Genomic DNA, 23,511 nt, shown 5'->3' with positions numbered 1-23,511 from the left:
AAAGAAAACAAAAATGCTCACAACTGGACCAATGAGCAACATCATGATAAATGGAGAAAAGATTGAAGTTGTCAAGGATTTCATTTTACTTGGATCCACAATCAACAGCCATGGAAGCAGCAGTCAAGAAATCAAAAGACTCATTGCATTGGGTAAATCTGCTGCAAAGGACCTCTTGAAAGTGTTGAAGAGCAAAGATGTCACCTTGAAGACTAAGGTGCGCCTGACCCAAGCCATGGTATTTTCAATCTCATCATATGCATGTGAAAGCTGGGCAGTGAATAAGGAAGACCAAAAAAGAACTGAAGCCTTTGAATTGTGGTGTTGGAGAAGAATATTGAATATACCATGGACAGCCAAAAGAATGAACAAATCTGTCTTAGAAGAAGTACAACCAGAATGCTTCTTAGGAGCAAGGATGGCGAGACTGCGTCTTACATAATTTGGACATGTTGTCAGGAGGGATCAGTCCCTGGAGAAGGACATCATGCTTGGCACAGTACAGGGTCAGCAGAAAAGAGGAAGACCCTCAACGAGGTGGATTGACGCAGTGGCTGCAACAATGAGCTCAAGCATAACAACTATTGTAAGAATGGCTCAGGACCGGGCAGTGTTTCGTTCTGTTGTGCATAGTGTCACTACAAGTCGGAACCGACTCGATGGCACCCAACAACAACAACAATATTCCACTAAGTAAAACAAGTCATATGGCAAAACCCAAAGTCAAAAGGCAAGGAAATGTATTTTACCCATAAAGAGACAACAGGATAGGGAGTGAATATTCTGAACAATAGTTTACCACAACTTCTTAGGTACAGTCTCTTTCAGATTAGACATAAAGAATAGTTTGCCCTATTTTCAAATAGGACAACGCTCAGCACTAGAAATCCAATCAGTTTCTGGACATTCCTTAAAATATTCTCTCTTCCAGCTCACCTTCTCACTTTTGCCCACTCGCTGTGGGTTTATTCTCCTTCTTTAAAATCACAGGACTGTTAAAAGAACAATAATGCTACTTTTTCTTACCATTCATTCACTCATTAGTTCATGAGTGCTGGATGGCTACTATGTGCCAAGTACTGTGCTGATTTTGGTAGACTGACAGGCAAGCAATCCATTCCTTTAGGGAGCTCACTCTTTGAAGAAGACTAACAGTAGAGAGACATCCATAATATAGCACATGTAGTGGACAGACTCTAAGACGGCCCATTATGAGCCCTGCCTTTGTGTAATTCCCTCTCTTGAGTATGGGTGGGATCTGAGGCTGGCTTCGAACCAATATGACAAAGGCGATAGGACCTTACTTCCATGATTATATATTATATAAGACTCCGTCTTTATATCAGACTCGCCCTAGAGACTCTCCTTGCTAGCTGGATGAAGTAGGAGGCCATGTTGGGAAAGCCCACGTGTCAAGGAACAGCAGACAGCCTCTAGGAACTGCAAGCAGCCTCTACCAGCCTCTAGTCAACTGCCAGCAAGAAGCTGGGACTCTCAGTTCCACGGTCACAAGGAAACGAATTCTGTCAGCAATCTGAGTGAGCTTGGAAGTAGTCTCTTCCCTAGTCAAGCCTCCAGATAAGAATGCAACCCAGTTGATACCCTGATTGCAGCCTATGAAACCCTAAGCAGAGGATTGATCTACGCTTTGCCCAGACTCCAGAACCACAGGAACTGTGAGACAATAAATGTGTGTTGTTTTAAGCCACTGTGTTTGTGGTAATCTGTTCCATAGCAACAGAAAACTAATACAGCATGATATGGCCATGATAGAAGTGCTGTGGTAACCTACCAGGGAAAGTTTTCTAGAGAAGGAAGAGAAGTTTCCTAGAGTGTTTGGGTAAGGGTATGAGAAAACACAATGTACCTTGCAAACCTTTTTGAAATGAGGCAGGGAATAAATAGTAATGACCCACACTCACTGTGGAGTTTGTGGTGTGAATTGCAGAGTAGTAAGAGATGTCACTGTAAAGACAGACAGGTATTAGAGCATTAAGGACTTTGCCGTTTACAAAGTCTAGATTTTATCCTGAAGGAGATGGGAAATAAAGGATTTTAGGCATGGTAAAAACAGGAACAGATTTGAACTGTAGAAGCCGTTTGAAAAAGCACGGACAGTGATTGCTATAATCCTCAACTTTATCAAATGATCCCTTCCACAGGTGAAGATGGTGGGGATGTTAGAAGATAGAGACCTCAGAGAAACCCAAAACCAAACCCATTGCTGTCCAGTCGATTCCGACTCATAGCGACCCTATAGGGCAGAGTAGAACTGCCCCATAGAGTTTCCAAGGAGTGCCTGGCAGATTTGAACTGCTGACCCTTTGGTTAGCAGCTGTAGCACTTAACCACTATGCCACCAGGGTTTCCAGACCTCAGAGAGGAATAGGGAAATCAGAGCAAGTAGAAAGGCTGAAGAAGGCAACATTTTTTACCAGTCCTAGCAGGTGCCCTGAAATCTGAGGCAACAGAGTTAAATGGAGAAGACTGAGGTTGACCATTTAGAGTAGGAAATCTGAGTAGTACACCAAAACAAGCAGGAGGAACTGAAGTATGTATTGAGTTAGGGAAAATAAGCTAGATACATAGAAGCAGGGCCCTTGGAGAACCACTGAGATGAAGGTTATTGACTGTGCCTTGCACTCATATGCTGTTGTATTTAAAGGAGTGGTGACAAGAAAAACAGTAATACTTTACAGTGCTTTCCAGTTTACAAAGAATTTCCATGTGTATGGAGTCTTCCTGTCACCAGTATCCTGTGAGATAGGGTAGCATAGAGAGAGAGACCCAATGCTGTCGAGTCAATTCCGACTCATAGTGACCCTATAGGACAGAGTAGAACTGCCTCATAGGGTTTCCAAGGAGCGCCTGGTGGATTTGAACTGCCGACCCTTTGGTTAGCAGCCATAGCACTTAACCACTACGCCACCAGGGTTTCCAGGGTAGGATAGTAGAAAGGAATACTTACTGAACATCTTCTGTGAAACCCAGTACTAGCTGAGGATGAAGACGTTAAAGCTCAGAGGTGAAGTGACTTTCCCACAATTACGTAGAGCAGGGATCTAAACCCAAGATCTCTGACCCTAAATGCTATGCTCCTACCCTGGGTACTAACTGATTTCCATTATAAGTTACCAACTCCCTCTCCTCCTTAAGACCTGCCCTCAACCTATCCCAACAACCAACACCGTTTCTTTGAAAAACGTTCATTTCAAAAGAAGACAAAAAGTAACTCAACTAACTTTATTCCTTTCTTTTTAGCCATCTCTGAATCTACAATGAGTTTTAGGTGGCACAGTGGTTAACTGCTTGGCTACTAACTGAAAGGTTGGTAGTTGGAACCCAGTAGCCACTCCACGAGAGAAAGATGCGGCAGTCTGCTTGCATAAAAATGTATAGCCTTGAAAACCCTATGGGGCAGTTCTACTCTGTCCTATATGGTCACTATGAGTTGGAATTGAGGTGACAGCAGTGGATTTTGGGGGGGGGGTAGGGTGACAGTTATTAGTATTTAGCTTATTTTGGGCAGCTGCATTTATTCATTTTGAAACATAACCTTAAAATTTCATATTGTATATTAACCTATTAAACTGTAATAAACTTGAAAATATACTTAAAATTTTTCAAAGCTCCAATTCCAGTACATGTAATTTACTGAGTTTGTTGTTAGCCAGAGTGAGTTGAGTATCCTTAAAAGAGACACAAAAACTTGGCTTCACATATTCCAACTTACTTGAATAAAATTTAAACTTATTATAAAGGGCTAATATTTTTGTTCTAAAAATGAAATAAAACAGACAACTCATTTACCTGGAGTTGGGCCAACATGAATTCTTGTGGTTGGGTATTTGGATTTCTGAGGAGTTTTATTTTCTCTAGTAAGCTGAGATAGGGTAGCAACATACCTAGAAAGAGTGAAAAATATAAATCAACTAATTTCCCAAATAAATTTTGGGGAGTGCTCTTTATTACTGAGAAAACTAAACTAAACAAATCCAATGGAACAGAAAAGTAGAACAATAGGTTTTGAACATGTTACCATTCTGAGTGTTGACTAATTCAATGATAAAGTGAAAGCATTTCAATATCTGCTTTCCAACAAAATAGTTCTTAGAAAAGCAAAAAACTAAGAGATAAGGTTAATATTTCAAGGGCAATTAACATCATCTGTATAGCAAAATGTATTAGTTTCCTGTTGTTGTTGTTAGGTACCATCAAGTCCGTTCCAACTCATAGCGACCCTATATACAACAGAACAAAACACTGCCTGGTCCTGAGCCATCCTCACAATCATTGTTATGCTTGAGCCCATTGTTGCAGCCACTGGGTCGATCCATCCCCTTGAGGGTCTTCCTCTTTTTTGCTGACCCTTTACTCTACAAGCATGAAGTCCTTCTCCAGGGACTGGTCCCTCATGTTAACATGTCCAAAGTATGTGACACGAAGTCTCACCACCCTTGCTTCTAATGAACACCCTGGCTATACTTCTTTCAAGACAGATTTGTTCGTTCTTCTGGCAGTCCATGGTATATTCCACATTCTTTGCCAACACTATAATTCAAAGGCATCAGTTCTTCTTTGGCCTTCCTTACTCATTGTCCAGCTGTCACATGTATATGAAGTAATTGAAAACACCATGGCTTGGGTCAGGTGCAGCTTAGTCCTTCAAGTGACATCTTTGCTTTTTAACACTTGAAAGAGATCTTTGGCAGCAGATTTGCCCAATACAGTGTATCGTCTTATTTATGTTTTTTATTTCTAATATACTTAAAATATAGGCCTGTCTAATCTTTGGCCAAGGGATGAACCTCAGGAGTGACTTCCTTGCTGAGCTGGAACGATGTCCGGGAGCCGTACTCGCAGAGTTTCCCCAGTCTCTGTCAGACCAGTAAGACTGGGCTTTTTGGTTTTTTTTTTAGTTAGAATTTTGTTCTACATTTTTCTCCAGCTCTGTCTGGGACCGTCTAACATGATCCCTGTCAGAGCAGTCGGCAGCATCCTTTGATTTCTTGACTACTACGTCCATGAGGGTTGATTGTGAATCCAAGTAAAAATGAAATCCTCAACAACTTCGATATCTTCTCCGTTTATCATGATGTTGCTTATTGGTCCAGTTGTGAAGATTTTTGTTTTCTTTATGTTGAGGTGTAATCCATACTGAAGACTGTGGTCTTTGATCTTCATCAGTAAATGCTTCACTTTCAGCAAGAAAGGTTGTGTCTTACCCTCTTTTTATAAGGACGCCAGTCATTAGACTTAGGGTCCATATTGCAGATTGTTAATGAGTCTTCCACCAATCCTGATGCCTCGTTCTTCTTCATATAGTGCAGCTTCTCAGATCATTTGCTCAGCATACAGACTGAATAGGTATGGTGAAAGAATCCAACCCTGACTCAAACCTTTCCTGACTTTAAACCAATCAGTATCTCCTTATTCTGTCCAAACAACTGCCTCTTGATCTATGTAAAGGTTGCTCATGAGCACAATTAAGTGTTCTGGAATTCCCATTCTTCCCAATATTATCCATAATTTGTTATGATCCACACAGTCGAATGCCTTTGCATAGTCAATAAAACACAGGTAAACATCCTTCTGGTATTCTCTGCTTTCAGCCAGGATCCATCTGACAACAGCAACGATACCCCTTGTTCCAGTCTCTTCTGAATCTGGCTTGAATTTCTGGCAGTGCCCTCTCAATGAACTGCTGCAACTGCTTTTGAACGATCTTCTAAACAATTTTACTTGTGTATGATATTAATGATATTGTTCGATGATTTCTGCATTTTGTTGGATCATCTTTTTTTGGAATGGGTACAAATATGGATCTCTTCCAGTCAGTCGGTCAGTTAGCTGTTTTCCAAATTTCTTGGCATAGATAAGTCAGCACTTCAAGTACTGCAACCGTTTGTTGCAACATCTCAGTTGGTATTCCATCAATTCCTGGAACCTTGTTTTTTGCCAATGCTTTCAGTGCATCCTTGGACCTCTTCCTTCAATGCCACCCATTCTTGATCATATGTTACCCCCTGAAATGGTTGAATGTCGACTGATTCTTTTTGGTACAGTGACTCTATGTATTTCTTCCATCTTCTTTTGATGCTTCCTGCATCGTTTAGTATTTTCCCTGTAGAACCCTTCAATATTGCAATTTGAGGCTTGAGTTTTTTCTTCAGTTCTTTCAGCTTGAGAAATGCTGTATGTATTCTTCCCTTTTCGTTTTCTCTCTCCAGTTTTTTTACACATTTCATTATAATACCTCACTTTGTCTTCTCGAGCCACCCTCTGAAATGTTAGTTTCCAAGGGCTGCTGTAATAAATTCTTACAAACTTGGTGGGTTAAGACAACAGACATTTATTCTGTCACACTTCTGGAGGCTCGAATTCTGAAATCAAGGTGTCAACAGGGCCATGCTCCCTCTGAAGGCTTTAGGGAAGAATTTTTCCTTGCTTCTGGTGGGTCCTGGCAATCCTTGGTGTTTCTAGGCTCCTAGCTGCATCACTGCCATCTCTGCTTTGGTCCTCGCATGATCTTTCTTGTGTGTCTTACCCTCTTTTTTATAAGGACGCCAGTCATTGGATTAGGGTCCATTCTAATCCAGTATGATCTTGTTTTAACTAGTTACATCTGCAAAGACTCCATTTCCAAATAAGGTTACATTCTGAGTTGTGGATGGACATGAATTTGGTTGAATACACTATTCAACCCACTATAAACAAAAACCAAACCTGTTGCTGTCGAGTCGATTCCAACTTATAGCGACCCTACAGGACAGAGTAAAACTGCCCCATAGGGTTTCCAAAGCTATAAATCTTTACGGAAACAGACTGCCACATCTTTCTACCCCAGAGTGGCTGGTGGGTTCGAACCTCCAACCTTTTGGTTAGCAGCTAAGCATGTTAACCCTTGCGCCACCACAGCTCCTTATACCTATGTAAACACCACTCAATCAAGATGTAGAACATTTTCATTACTCCAAAAAGTCCCCTTATGCTCCTTTTCAGTCAAGGAACTGTTTTCTGCCACTAAGAATTAGTTTTGCCTATTCTAGAATTCCAAATTAACAGAATCCTGGAGCATTACCTATGTTGTATTTTGCATTATAATGTTTTCATGTGTATAAATGTTTGGCTCTTTTATACTGCTGAGTAGTATTCCATTGCATGAATATACAGCAACTAGTTTACTCATTCACTGTTGATAACTATTTGGGTTGTTTCTAGTTTAGGGCCATTATGATTAAGGCTGCTAAGAACATTAGCAAACAATTTTGCATGGACATGTTATAATTTTGCTTGGATAAATACACAGGAGTGGAATTTCTGGGTCATATAGTGTTTATTTAGTTTTATAACAAAATGCAGAACTGTTTTCCAAAGTAGGTGAACTATCTTACACTACCACAAGCAATTTATGAGAATTCTAGTTCGACATTTTAACAAGTACTTGGTATTGTCGGTCTTTTATACTTTATCTGTTGCAGTGGGTGTCTAGTAGTATCTTATTGTGGTTTTAATCTGGATTTCATTGATAAGTAATGATGTTAAGCATCTTTTTTGATACTTAGTGGCTATTTAGCTATCTTATTTGGGGCCCTGGTGGCACAGCGCTTAAGAGTTCGGCTGCTAACCAAAAAGGTAGGCAGTTTGCATCCACCAGCCACTTCTTGGAAACCCTATGAAGCAGTTCTACTGTGTCCCATAGGGTCACTATGAGTCGGAATTGACTCAATAGCAATGAGTTTTTGGCTTTTTATTTTGTGAAGTATTCTTTCAAACATTTTGCCCATGTTTAATCAGGTTATTTTCCCTATTATTTAGTTGTAAGAGTTCTTGCTGTATTCTAATACAAGTCCTTTGTCAGATATATGTGTTTCAAACACGTTCTCCCAGTTTCTGGCTTGCCTTTACACTCCTTTATGTTGTCTTTCAAAGAGCACAAGCTTTATTTTTTTGATAAAGTTTAATGTATCAATTTTTTGAATGTGTGGTTTTTTTTTTTTTTCCTGGTCCTACCTAGGACATCTTTTTCTACTCCATGATGGTGAAGATTTCTTCCTATGTTTTCTTCTGAAAGTTTTATAATTCCAGCTCTTATGCGTAAGTATACAATTCATTTTGAACTAAATTTTTTCTATGGTGGGAGGTGATGCTTTTTTTTTTTTTCATACTGTTATCCTGTATTTCCAGAACCATTTGATGAAATAACTATCATTTACTCACTGACTTACCATTGTCAAAAGTTAATTAAGCACATATGTGGAGGTTTTTTTCTGCGTTCTCTATTCTGTTTCATTGACCTTTATGTCTATCCTTATGCCAATACACAGTCATGATTACTCAGCTTTATAGGAAGCCTTGAAGTCAGATAGTATAAGCCTTTCAACTTTCTTTTTTTTTGAAATCGTTTTGGTTATTCTAATTCCTTCCCGTTCCCATGTAAATATGAGTATTAAGTTGTCAATTTCTTTAAAATAGCTTGTTGGAATTTTGATTAGGACTGTGTTGGATCTATAGCTCGATCTGGGAAAAATGCCATTTTATCGATATTGAGTCTTCAAATCGTATTCAAAAATGTATATCTTTTCATTTATTTAGGTCTTCTTTATCTCAGTGGCTTGTAGTTTTCGGTGTACAGATTTTGCATATATTTTGTTATATTTATACCTCAGCATTCCGTTTTTTTATGTTACTGTGAATTTTTTATAATTTCAATTTCTAATTGTTGGTTGTTGGTATACAGAAATACATTTTTTTCATATTGACTTTGTATCTTACAATCTTATTTTTTTTTGTGTGTGTGTGTGTGTGTGGACTCTTCAAGACACCTATATAGACTATCATGTCGTTTGTGCCAAAATAATTTTGCTTCTTCCTTTTAAATCTATGTTCTTTTTATTTTGCTATCTGGTTTTACTGTACTGGCTAGAATCTCCAATAAAATGTTGCATGGCAGTTGTGGGAACAGACATCCTTGTCTTTTCCTGGTATTAGAAGGAAAACATTCAGTCTTTCACCATTATATATGATGTTGTGGCTTTTTTCACAAATGTGTTTTATCAAGTTGAAGAAGTTTGTTCCTATTTCTAATTTACTAAGGGTTTTTTAAAATCAGGAATCGATGTTAATTTTTTCATATGCTCTTTCTTGACCTATTGACATAATCATATGATTTTACTTTCTTATTCTATTAATACAGTGAATTACATTGTTTGATTTTTTGGATGCTAAACCAATGTTACATTCCTGGTATAAACCCAATCGGTCATGATGAACTATCACACACACATACATACACACACACACACCCCACTATCTATAGTGGGATTCAATTTGGTAAAATTTTGTGAAGGATTTTTACCTCTCTGTTTATGAGGGATATTGATCTGTAGTTTTCTTGTATGTGTCTGTCAGTTTGTCAAACTGTGGAGGCTTGTGTGTTGCTGTGATGTTGGAACATATGCCACTGGTATTCAGATACCAGCGGGGTCATCCATGGAGGACAGGTTTCAGCTAAGCTTCCAAACTCAGACAGACTAGGAAGAAGGACCCGTCAGTCTACTTCTGAAAAGCATTAGCCAGTGAAAACCTTATGAATAGCAGCGGAACATTGTCTGATATAGTGCTGGAAGACGAGCCTCCCAGGTTGGAAGGCACTCAAAAGATGACTGGGGAAGACCTGTTTCCTCAAAGTAGAGTCGACCTTAATGACATGGATGGAGGAAAGCTTTCAGGACCTTCAGTTGCTGATGTGCCACGACTCAACATGAGAAGAAACAGCTACAAACATCCATTAATAATCAGAACCTGGAAGGTATGAACTATGAATCTAGGAAAATTGGAAATCATCAAAAATGAAATGGAATGCATAAACATTGATATCCTAGGCATTAGTGAGCCAAAATGGACTGGTAGTGGCCATTTTGAATTGGACAATCATACTTTCTACTACACTGGGAATGACAACTTGAAGAGGAATGGTGTTGCATTCATTGTTAAAAAGAACATTTCAAGATCTATCCTGAAGTGCAACGCCGTCAGTGATAGGATAATATCCATACGCCTACAAGGAAGACCAGTTAATACGACTATTATTCAAATTTACACACCAACCACTAGGGTCAAAGATAAAGAAATAGAAGATTTTTATCAGCTGCTGCAGTCTGAAATTGATCAAACATACAATCAAGATGCATTGATAATTACTGGCAATTGGAATGAGAAAGTTGGAAACAAAGAAGAAGGATCAGTAGTTGGAAAATATGGCCTTGGTGATAGAAACAATGCCGGAGATCGAATGATAGAATTTTGCAAGACATAACGACTTCTTCATTGCAAATACCTTCTTTCACCAACATAAATGGTGACTATTTTTTTTTATACACATGGACCTCACCAGATGGAACACACAGAAATCAAATTGACTACATCTGTGGAAAGAGACGATGGAAAAGCTCAATATCATCAGTCAGAACAAGGCCAGGGGCTGACTATGGAACAGACCACCAATTGCTCATATACAATTTCAAGCTGAAACTGAAGAAAATCAGAGCAAGTCCACAAAAGCCAAAATATGACCTTGAGTATATCCCACCTGAATTTAGAAACCATCTGAAGAATAGATTTGACGCATTGAACACTAGTGACCGAAGGCCAGACGAGTTGTGCAGTGACATCAAGGACATCATACATGAAGAAAGCAAGAGGTCACTGAAAAGGAAAGAAAGAAAAGACCAAGATGGATGTCAGAGGAGACTCTGAAACTTGCTTTCGAACGTCAAGCAGATAAAGCAAAAGGAAGAATTGATGAAGTAAAAGAACTGAACAGAAGATTTCAAAGGGCCTCTCGAGAAGACAAAGTAATGTATTGTAATGACATGTGCAAAGGACTGGAGATAGAAAACCAAAAGGGAAGAACACGCTTGGCATTTCTCAAGCTGAAAGAACTGAAGAAAAAATTCAAGCCTTGAAGTTGCAATAGTGAAGAATTCTATGGGGAAAATATTAAACGATGCAGGAAGCATCAAAAGAAGATGGAAGGAACACAGAGCCATTATACCAAAAAGAATTAGTCAATGTTCAACCATTTCAAAACGTGGCATATGATCAGGAACCAATGGTACTGAAGAAAGAAGTCCAAGGTGCTCTGAAGGCACTGGCGAAAAACAAGGCTCCAAGAATTGATGGAATATCAATTGAGATGTTTCAACAAACAGATGCAGCACTATATTGATAGGGAACTGCCAGAAATTCAGGCCAGTTTCAGAAGAGGATGTGGAACCAGGGATATCATTTCTGATGTCAGATGGATCCTGGCTGAAAGCAGAGAATACCAGAAGGATGTTTACCTGTGTTTTATTGACTATGCAAAGGCATTCGACTGTGTGGATCATAACAAATTATGGATAACATTGGGAAGAACGGAAATTCCAGAACACTTAATTGTGCTCATGAGCAACCTTTACATAGATCAAGAGGCAGTTGTTTGGACAGAATAAGGAGATACTGATTGGTTTAAAGTCAGGAAAGGTTTGAGTCAGGGTTGGATTCTTTCACCATACCTATTCAGTCTGTATGCTGAGCAAATAATACGAGAAGCTGGACTATATGAACAAGAAGGGGGCGTCAGGATCGGAGGAAGACTCATTAACAACCTGCGTTATGCAGATGACACAATCTTGCTTGCTCAAAGTGAAAAGGACTTGAAGCACTTACTAATGAAGATCAAAGACCACAACCTTCAGTATGGATTGCGCTTCAACATAAAGAAAACAAAAATGCTCACAACTGGACCAATGAGCAACATCATGATAAATGGAGAAAAGATTGAAGTTGTCAAGGATTTCATTTTACTCAGATCCACAATCAACAGCCACGGAAGCAGCTAGTCAAGAAATCAAAAGACGCATTGCATTGGGTAAATCTGCTGCAAAGGACCTCTTGAAAGTGTTGAAGAGAAAAGACATCACCTTGAAGACTAAGGTGCGCCTGACCCAAGCCATGGTATTTTCAATCTCATCATATGCATGTGAAAGCTGGACAGTGAATAAGGAAGACCAAAAAAGAATTGACGCCTTTGAATTGTGGTCTTGGTGAAAATTATTGAATATACCATGGACTGCCAAAAGAATGAACAAATCTGTCTTGGAAGAAGTACAACCAGAATGCACCTTTAGAAGCAAGGATGGCGAGACTGCGTCTTACATACTTTGCACATGTTGTCAGGAGGGATCAGTCCCTGAAGAAGGACATCATGCTTGGCAGAGTACAGGGTCAGCGGAAAAGAGGAAGACCCTCAATGAGGTGGATTGACACAGCGGCTGCAACAAGGTCAAGCATAACGAGGATTGTAAGGATGGCGCAGGACTAGGCAGTGTTTTGTTGTGTTGTGCATAGGGTCGCTGTGAGTCAGAACCGATTTGACGGCACATAACAACAACAACAATCTTTGGTTTTTTTATTGAGGTAATGATGACTTCAAAACATGAACTGAGAAGTGCTTCCACCTCTTCTGTTTTCTGAAAGAGTTTGTGAACGACTGGTATTATTTTTTCCTTAAATGTTTGGAAAAATTCATCACTGAAGCCATTTAGGCTTACAGTTGTCTTTGTGTGGAGTGTTTTAACTATAAAATTTAATTTATTTATTAGATATAAAATTATTCAAGTTATCCATTTCTTTTTAAATTAGCCTTGGTAGATAGCGTCTTCCAAGAAATTTGTTTATTTCATCTACGTGGTTAAATTTATTGGTACAAAATGGTTCACAATATTTTCCTTTTAAATCCTTTTAATATTTATGAGATCTGTAGTGATATCTCCTCTTGGTAATTTGGGTCTTCTGTCTTTTTGTTTTTTCATGATCAGTCTTGCTGGAAGTTTATCAATTTTATTGCTCATTTGAAAAAGATAGCTTTAGGTAGCATTGATTTTTCTTTATTTTTATGTTTTCGATTTCATTGATTTCTTATGTTTTCTTCTCTTTCTTCCTGCTTACTTTGGGTTTAATTTGTTCTTTTTCTTATATAGAAGCTCAGATCATTAATATGAGACCTTTCTTCTTTTCTAATACAGGCATTTAATATTAAACATTTCCCCATATCCAATGCTTTTGCTGTATCCCACATCTCACGATGTTGTGGTTTTTTTTTTCTTTACATTCAGTTCAAGATATTTTCTAATTTTCCCTGTGATTTCTTCTTTGACTTACTGGTTAACTTAGAAATGTTTTGTTTAATTTCCAACTATATGGGGGACAGGCTTCCATATACCCTTTTATTATTGACTTATAGTTCAAATCTGTTTTCAAAGAACATATTTTGTATGATGCCAGTCTTTTAAAATTTATTGGGACTTGTTTTATGACCCAGTGTACTATCTATTTTGGTGAATGTTTCATTTGCAGTAGAAAAGAATTAGTGTTTTTCTGGTTTTGGTTCGAGTGTTTTATAAATGTCAATTAGCTCAAGTCTGTTATGCTGTTGTTCAAATCCTCTATATATTTACTAATTTTTTTCGATCTACCTGTTCTATCACTGGTGCAGTAGGGGCTTGAAAAAATAAATTATATTATTTGATTTGTCTATTGCTTCTTCCAGTTGTTTTTCTTTTTTCATGTATTTTTGAAGTTCTGTTAATAGTTACATAAATATTTAGAATTTTTATGTCATCTTGATGAATTTATGCATTTACTGTAGATAAATGTTCCTCTTTATCCTTGGTAATATTCCTTTTCTGTAGTCTGTGTTGCCTGACATTAATATAGCCATTCCATCTTACTTTTGATTAGTGTTTTCATGGTATAGTTTTTCCATCTTTGCCTTTTAGCCTATCTGTGATAGTATATTTAAGGTGGGTTTCTTGGAGACAGGATGTAGTTGGATCTTACTTTTTAATTTAATATAATCTGACAATCTCTGCCATTTAAAGGGAGTGCTTAGATTATTTGTATTTAATATAATTATCATATGGTTAGGCTTAAATCTATCATATCTCTGTTTTCTCTTTGTCTTGTCTGTACTTCGTGCCTTTTTACCTCTTTACCTGCCTTCTTTTGTATTTGTTTTTAATATTTCATTTTGTCACTACTATTCCCTGGTGGCGTAGCGGTTAAGTGCTACAGCTGCTAATCAAAGGGTCGGCAGTTGGAATCCACCAGGCACTCCTTGGAAACTCTATGGGGCAGTTCTACTTTGTCTATAGGGTCGCTAGGAGTAGGAATCGACTCGATGGCACTGGGTTTTGGTTTTATTGGTTTATTATCGCTACTTTTTTTTTTTTTAAGTGGTTGTTCTGGGGTTTACAACAAATATCATTAACTTATAATAATCTACCTTCAAATAATATAAAATTTCCTGTATAACGTAAAAACCTTACAACACTAGATTTCCATTCCACTGTCCCATCTTTTGAGCTACTGTTGTCATACGTTGTAATTTTACATATGTTATAAACCCCACAATGTATTTTTATTTTAAACAGTCAACTATCTTTTTTTTCTTTTTCTGTCATTTATTTTTAAATAGATTAAAAATAAGAAAATAAGTCTTTTAAATCTACCCACATGTAAACCATAACTTTTGTGTAGATCCAAATTTCCATTAATACAATGTTCTTTCTGCCAAAAAGCTTCCTCCAACATTTACTGTAGTGCAGATCTGCAGGTGATAAATTCTCTCAGCTTTTGTCGTTCTGAAAAAAATCTTTATCTTACGTTCAGTTTAAAAAAATTGTATTGTGATTTAGGTGAAAGTTTACAGAGCAAATCAGTTTCTCATTAAAAATTTATACACAAATTGTTTTGTGACATTGGTTGCAATCCCTGCAATGTGTCAGCATTCTCCCCTTTTCACCTCGGGTTCCCTGTGTGTCTATTCATGCAGTTTTCCTGTCCCTTCCTGCCCTCTTGCATTTGGGCAGGAATGGCCCATTTGGTTTTGTATACTTGATTGAACTAAGAAGCACGTTCCTCACATGTGTTACTGTTTGTTTTATAGTCTTGTCTAATCTTTGGCTGAAAAGTGGGCTTTGGAAGTGGCTTCAGTTCTGAGTTGGCAATGTATCTGGGAGCCATAGTCTCAGGGAACGGTTTCTCCCGACTCTGTCAGACCAGTAAATCTGGTCTTTTGTTGTGAATTTGAATTTCATTCTACATTTTCCTTCCACTCTGTCCAGGACCCTCTGTTGTGATCCAGGTCAGAGTGGTTGGTGGTAGAAGCTGGGCACCACCTAGTTCTTCTGGACTCAGGCTGATGGGGCTGTGGTTCATGGGGCCATTTAGTCTTTTGGACTAATATTTTCCTTGTGTCTTTGGTTTTCTTCATTCTTTTTTGCTCTCGACAGGATGGGACCAATAGATGCATTTTAGATGTCCATTCACAAGATTTTAAGGCCCAAGACACTACTCACCAAAGTAGGATGTAGAAAATTTTCTTTATGAACTATGCTTTGCCAGTTGACCTAGATGTCTCCTGATACCATGGTCCTCAGCCCTCAGCTCCAGTAACTCAGACCCTCAAGTTATCTGGACGTGTCTAGGAAGCTTCTATGACTTTGTTTTAGTCAAGTTGTGCTGACTTCCCCTATATTGTGTGTTGTCTTTCCCTTCACCAAAGTTGACGCTTCTCTACTATCTAGTTAGTAATTTTCCCTCCCCATGCCTCTCCTCCCTTGTACCCATCAAAGGTTTTTTTTTCCCCCTTGTGTAAACCTTTTCTTGAGTTTTTATAATAGTGGTCTCATATAATATTTTTCTTTTTGTGATTGACTTACTTCACTCAGCATAACGCCCTCCAGATTTATCCATGTTGTGAGATGTTTCACAGATTCATGGTTGTTCTTTATTGTTTTGTAGTATTTTATTTGTGTATGTACCATAATTTGTTTATCCATTTATTGGTTGATGGGCATTTAGGTTGTTTCCATCTTTTCACTATTTTGACTAATGCTGCAAACATGGGTGTGCATATGTCTATTTGTGTGATGGCTCTTATTTCTCTAGGATATGTTCCTAGGAGTGGGATTGCTGGATTGTATGGTATTTCTATTTCTAGCTTTTTTAAGTAGGCGCCATATCATTTTCCATGGAGGTTGTACCATTTTACATTCCCACCTAGAGTTCCAATCTCCCTACAACCTCTCCATCATTTATTTATTTATTAATTAGTACCAGTATTGTCAGGGTAAGATTATATCTCATTGTAGTTTTGATTTGCTTTTCTCTAATGGCTAATGATCATGAGCATTTCCTCATGTGTCTGTTAGCCACCTGAATGTCTTCTTTGGTGAAGTGTCTATTCATATCCTTTGTCCATTTTTTAATTGGATTATTTGTCTTTTTGTTGTTGAGGTGCTGAAGTATTTTGTAGATTTCAGAGATTAGGCCTTTGTTGGATATGTCATAGCCAAAAAATTTTCCCAGTCTATAGGTTCTCTTTTTACTGTTTTGTGAAATCTTTTGATGAGCATAAGTGTTTAATTTTTAGGAGTTCCCAGTTATCAGGTTTATTTCCTGGTGTTTGTTCATTGTTAGTTACAGTTTATATTATATTTATGCCATGTATTAGGGCCCCTAGCATTGTCTCTTTCTTTTTTTTTTTCCATGGTCATTATCGTTTTAGATTTTATATTTAGGTCTTTGATCCATTCTGAGTTAGTTTTTTTGTGTATGGCGTGAGGTATGGGTCCTGTTTCATTTTTTTTACAGATGGACATTCAGTTATGCCAGCACCATTTGTTAAAAAGGCCCTTATTTTACCTGCATTTTGGAGAGGTAATTTCACTGGGTGTAGAATTCTAGGTTGACAATTTTTTTTCTTCCACTCACTTTTAAGATATTTCATTATCTTCTGGCTTGCATGTTTTCTGACATGAAATTATCGGTTTTCTTTATCTTCTATCATTTACATGCAATGCTTTTTTGTTTGTTTGTTTGCTTTTTCCCTTTGCTACTTTTAAGATTTTTTTCCTCTTTATCACTGAGTTCCAACAATTTGATTCTGGTATGCCTTGAAACCTACTGCTATTGAGTTGATTCTAACTCATAGTGACCCTATAAGGCTTCCAAGGCTACAAATCTTCACAGAAGCAGACTGCCACGTCTTTCTCCCGTGCAACTGCTGCTGGTTTTGACCCACTGCCCTTTCAGTTAGCAGTCAATTGCTTTAACCACTGCACCATCAGGGCTGCTTCAATTGAATGGTATGCCTTAGTGTGGTTTTTAATATTTCTTTTTCTTGTCATTCATTGAGCTTCTTGATCTGTGAGTTTATAGTTTTCATCAAATTTGAGATTTTTCAGCTATCATTATTTCTTCAAATGTTTTTTCTGTCACTTTTTTCTGAAACTCCAATTACTTGTATCCGAGACCACTTGATATTATCCCACAGCTCACTGAGGCAGTTTTCATATTTTTCCCTTTTCAGTCTTTTTTTTTCCTCTGTGCATAATTTTCAGTCGTTTGTATTGCCACATTTCCAGGTCATGTGTCATTTCTTCTACAGTGTCTAATTTTCTGTTGTCCCCATACAGTGTACATTTAAATTTTTTTGGATATATTTTTATCTCTAGAAGTTCCACTGGCCTTTTGTATACTTTCCATTTTTCCCTCCATCATATTTATGTTTTTCTTTGTATTCTATATATGGTTTTTACGCTAGCTTTTTTTTCTTTATAAAAAATAGCTTTTATTAAAAAAAAAAGTCTTTGGACCTGAAGCACTTACTGATGAAGATCAGCGTGGATTACACCTCAACATAAAGAAAACAAAATTCCTCATAGCTGAACCAATAAGCAACATCATGATAAACAGAGAAAAGATTGAAGTTGTCAAGGATTTCATTTTTCTTGGATCCACAATCAATTGCCATGGAAGCAGCAGTCAGTCAAGAACTCAAATGACTCATTGCATTGGGCATATCTGCTTCAAAAGACCTCTTTAAAGTATTAAAAAGGTGCACCTGACCCAAGCCGTGGTATTTTCATTTGCCTCATATGCATGCAAAAGCTGGACAATGAATAAGGAAGACTGAAGAAGAATTAACACCTTTGATTACGGTGTAAGCGAAAAATGTGGAATATACCGTGCACTGCCAAAAGAACAAACAAGCCTGTCTTGGAGGAAGTACAGCCAGAATGCTCCTTAGAAGCAAGGATGGTGAGACTATGTCTCACTTACTTTGGACATTTTAACAGGAGGTACCAGTCCCTACAGAAGGACATCATGCTTGGTAAAGTAGAGGGTCAGTGAAAAAGAGGAAGACCCTCAATGGGATGGATTGATACAGTAGCTGCAACAATGGGCTAAGCATAACAACGAGTATGAGGATGGCACAGGACTGGGCAGCATTTAATTCTATTGTACATAGGATCACTACGAGTCAGAGCCAACTCAATGGCAACTAGCAAAAACTTTTTTCTTTAGATTTTATTTATTTTATTGTTGTTGAGAATACACACAGCAAAACACACACCAATTCAATAATTTCTCATGTACAATTTAGCGACATTGATTACATTCTTTGAATTGGGCAACTATTCTTACTCTCCTTTTCTGAGTTGTTCATCCTTCATTAATATACACTTACTGCCCTGTAAGGTTCTCATCCAATCTTCCAAGTTGCTGTTGTCAATTTGACCCCATATAGATGGTTCTTAAAAGAGCTATCTAATGCTTAAGGCAGACCGTTTTTGAGTAGTTAAGCTAAACTACTGTTCAGTTTTAAGAAGACTTCAGGGGATATTTTTAGTTCAAGTTTCAAAGATTATCTCAGAGCAATAGTTTCAGGGGTTCATCTACCCTCCATGGCTCCAGAAAATCTCTAGTCCGTGAGAATTTGAAATTCTATTCTCATTTCCCCCCTTTTGATCACGATTCTTCTATGGAGTCTTTGATAAAAATGTTCAGTAATGGTAGCCAGGCACCATCCAGTTCTTCTGGTCTCGTGGCAGCTGTTCATGGAGGCAATTAGCCACACTATAATAATTGCATTAAGGCCCATATTTACTAATTCCATCATTTCTGTAATGTATGGGCCTGTTTCTATTGATGGATTTTTTTTTTCCTAGTCATGGATCATATGTTCCTGGTTGTTTGATGATTTTTTATGAGATGGTGAACACTTGAATTTTATCATGTTGGATGCTCAATTTTGTTGTATTTCTTAAATAAGATTACCCTTTATTTTGGTATGCAATTTAGTATCTTATGGATCAGTTTGATGTTTTCAAAGCTTGTTTTTTAATCTTTGTTATGGTGGGCCCAGATCACCCTTTAGTTTAGGGATAAATAGTCTCACTCCTAAGATATGGCCTTTCTGAAGTCTCTATCCAATGTCCCTTGAATTATGAAGTCTTGCCACTCTAGCTAGTTGGAACACAAACTATTTCCAACCCTGCATGAGCCTTGTGTGAATTTAAAAATAACAAAAAAACTATAATCTTGTTTTTCTAAAGGCAAATATGACTTTAGAAAGCAAAATGACTTGATTTATACCTTTTCTGCCCCACTGATAAACCTGTCTTCAAAGAAGCATATAAATATTGTTTTTCCTTTTTTATTCAATTATTTACCTTTATCTGACAACATGAATTTAAAAGGAAAAATGTTAAGCATCACTAATTAAAGAAATGCAAAATAAATAACTATAAAATACCATCATCATTAAATTAAAAATAAAACAAAAACCCTAATGCTTTTTTATTATTAAATTCATCTATAATTTTGGCGGCACTATAAATTGCTACACAATGTCAGATATAAGCTTGAAGTAAGAAGGGTTAAAGCTATTTAAATACTCCTTGAAGTACTGAGCTCCCTCTCTCTAAAACTAAGTTGTTTGGCAGATATTTTTAAAAAAGGATGTTTCCCTTTGTGTTTATTTTTCACATGGCTGTATTTTAAAGTGGAAACCCTGGTGGCGTAGTAGTTAAGAGCTACGGCTGCTAACCAAGAGGTCAGCAGTTCAAATCCACCAGGCACTCACTCCTTGGAAACTCTATGGGGCAGTTCTACTCTGTCCTATAGGGTCACTATGAGTTGGAATTGACTCGGCAGCAATGGGTATATATAATGTAGTATATATTTTAAAGGAGCCCTGGTGGCACAGTGGTTAAGAACTTGGATGCTAACCAAAAGTTCGGCAGTTCAAATTCCTATGGGTAGTTCTACTCTGTCCTACAGGGTTACTATGAGTTGGAATCAACTCAGACAGCAATTGGTTTGGTGTTTGATTTTATATTTTAAAAAGGATAATTCCAATGTCCATTCTAATGCTTAGTCTCCTTTAACCACAAGATGGCACTCAAGGTTTACTTTGGGGAATAAAAAGACTAGAATTTCTCCAGGAAAACTGCATTAAACATATAATTATGTAAGCTTATAAAAACAGTGTTTAATAACCCTGAAAGGATAGCGCAAACATACATTAAATTAACAGACTCAGCATGAATGTTTTCCATATATCTTGAAAAAAGGAAAAAAAAACTAGTTATGTGTAAGACTTTGTCTCACATAATGGACGCGTTATCAGGAGGGACTAGTCCCTGCAGAAGGGCATCGTGCTTAGTAAAGACAGCATCAGCGAAAAAGAGGAAGACCCTCAATGAGATAGAGTGACACAGTGGCTGCAACAATGAGCTCAAGCATAACAACGATTATGAGGATGGTACAGGACAGGGCAGTTTTTCATCCTGTTGTACATAAGGTCACTCTGAGTTGGAACATATGGTACAAGAAAGTTACTTATATAGTTTTGAGTTAAAACATGTAATCATAATCACAAAATTAGACACTGAAGGAACTTAGAAATAATATATACTAACTCCTTAAATTTAAAACAGAACAACTGAACCCAGAGTGTATTTTATAAATATAAGAAAGTATTATATTTGTAATTGATAATGTTAGCAGAGCATATATGCTAATTTTTTAATATAGAAGGAGAACGGAACTAACAGTTTAATATTAGAATTTCAGGTTGGTCCCCTCCCCCTCAAAAAAAAAAGGAACTTTTCCAGGAAAGGCAGACTCGATTTGTACTTATGATTTAGTAGGTAATACTTTGACATTTACTTGAAAATTTAAGCTTTTAGTAAGTACATATTAGTAGGCAAAGGGGAAATAATTTAGTTTTAATTTCTAAATGCAATTTGCATTTATGCATAACATTTGGCAGGTTGGTTAATCTCTCTTGGTTTCTCTCATTTGTGAAATGGGGGTAATGTCTATACCCACTGTTTCAGAATTCTATTAGAGGAAGGTCTTAAGATTTCAATCCAGGTGAAAAGAGAGGCTACAGACCTTATCTTGAAGCCATATCTGCATAGCAAGCAAAGTGGTTTAGCTTCAAATGTAGTTGGTTTGTTGTGGCCTGAGGGATGCTGATGGATGTTAAGGTTGGTTTTCACCCCTTAGAGGCACAACTGTTAACTCTGTGGGGTATTGAGCATTACATTAGGAAATGAAGGAGGAATTTTGGCACACAGTAGGTGCTTACTCACATTAGTTCCTGTTCCCCTCGGCAATATTCCTTGGAAACCCTAGTGCCATAGTGGTTAAGTGCTATGGCTGCTAACCAAAAGGTCAGCAGTTTGAATCCACGAGGCTTCCACTCTGTCCTATAGAGGCACTCTGCATTGGACTCAATGGCAACAGGCTTGGTTTGTTTCATTTTAAAGCTATATAGAATACAAAACTCCAGAATTCATAACTTTTATTTAAATAACTTGCTGGCTGCCAAAGGTTAGACTACTGGCATAGATTTTTCCATTGCCGTGTAAATAATCATTAGCTTTAGAGTATGACATAAAAAATAGTTTCATATGTACACAAGCAAGAGCATTAAAAAAAAAAAAAAACAGCTTCACTGCTTTCTAATATATCTTTCACTCTTTCTTTGGAGAAAATAAACACAAACTACTAATTAGATTCTAGATTCATAGTCTTTCCCATGTCTTGGTAGAAACAAAGCATTTGTGTGAATGGCCAAAAGACAGGGACAGCCATAGGAAAGAAAAAAAGGCCTTAGAAATGAACACCAAACGAAATATCAATTAATGAATATTTATGAGTTGCTTATGACAATGGGTTTCTATTAATACTAACTGAAGACATGTGTAAAACTCTTCATCATTTGCATAAAATATGTATGGCAATCATTTATATGCTCTGTTTTCAATCACTGATCTGTGACTATACCCTTAAAAAAAAACTCCCCAAATAGAATCATAATCCCGGTATTAGAATGGACCTTAATAGAAATGAGTGCCTAAATTTTATTTTTTTCTAAAATTAACTGCCTTCACATTTAATATTTATCTTAAATGGGGAAACAAGTATGCATCATTCAACACACATTTACTGAGTCCCTGCTGTTTCCCAGGCATCATGTTAAACACAGAGAACATGAAGTTACGATCATGTCCCTGCCGGGGTAACTCTCCATGAATATAGACCTCCACACCATGCATGCTGAAAAGAGATCTGAACGTAGTGCTATGGAAGGAGAGGATGAAGTAACTCAGAATACCTGTGTGTCAGGGACAGTTTCACAAAGCCAACATTTGGGCTGGATCATGCCATCCTGTGAAACACTTGGCCAGCGATGATGAAGGGAGAGTGGAGAAGGGAAAAGTATCATAGACATAACAGGACTAAAATAAATGTGAGCATGGTTTTAAATAAATAAAAGAAAACACTGCTGTTGAGTCGATTACGACTCATAGCAACCCCATAGGGATTCCAAGGTTCTAAATCTCTACAGAAGCAGACTGAGGCATCTTTTTCTCTCGGAGCCATTGGTAGTTTCGAACAGCCAAACTTATGAGCGTGATAACCAAACCAAACCTGTTGCCGTAAAGTCAATTCCAACTCACAGCGACCCTACAGGACAGAGAATTGGCCCAAAGGGTTTCCACGGAGCGGCTGGTGGATTTGAACTGCCGACCTTTTGGTTAGCAGCCTAACAATTACCACTGTGCCACCAGGGCTCCACGAGCATGATAGGTGTTGTTTATTTCTTAACCGGAGAAAATTTTACACTGTTTACATCTTTTTACAGAGACTATTTTTCTCTGAAAAGCCGGGGGGCATGGGCTTTTGTCTCCTGACTCCTCAGGAATTAATATTTACTGAACCTCCATTTGCCAGCACTGTACGATTATTTTATATATGATCTCATTCAAGCTTCACAACAACTTTGCAATGTACATAATATTATCTCCATTTAAAGGATAAGGAAACAAACTCAGATCGTGTAGGAATTTCTCCAAGATCTGCCTGACTTTAAAACCCATGCTCTTTCCCCATGCTGCCTCCAAAAAAAGACTTTTCCATCTGGGAGTTAAACTGGGGCCACAGTAGGGAAAGCGTGAATAATATCTAACCTTTATAAGTTTTTTTTTTTTTATGAGTACTTATTCTGTGCCAGATACTGTTTGAAGCACTTCACACATATTAATTTACTTAGTCCTTACAATCTCGTTAAAACCAAAACAAACCCATTGCCGCCGAGTCGAT

At 37.6% G+C, this 23,511-nt stretch overlaps 1 protein-coding gene across 6 annotated transcripts in view; it reads right to left on the bottom strand.

Moving 5' to 3' along the window:
* Positions 1-23,511, bottom strand: part of UBE2U (ubiquitin conjugating enzyme E2 U) — a 206,790-nt gene that overhangs the window by 137,942 nt on the left and 45,337 nt on the right. For all 6 annotated transcript variants that reach the window (XM_049879486.1, XM_049879485.1, XM_049879482.1 and 3 more), the window contains one exon: positions 3,811-3,905. In XM_049879486.1, the coding sequence (XP_049735443.1) occupies positions 3,811-3,905 (95 nt within the window). The remainder of the gene's footprint in view (positions 1-3,810; positions 3,906-23,511) is intronic.

The sequence above is a fragment of the Elephas maximus genome, chromosome 3 (assembly GCF_024166365.1).
Source record: "Elephas maximus indicus isolate mEleMax1 chromosome 3, mEleMax1 primary haplotype, whole genome shotgun sequence".
Taxonomy (NCBI): Eukaryota; Metazoa; Chordata; class Mammalia; order Proboscidea; family Elephantidae; genus Elephas; species Elephas maximus.
The sequence above is the reverse complement of the archived record's forward strand: the minus strand, read 5'-3'. Positions and strand labels throughout refer to the sequence as shown.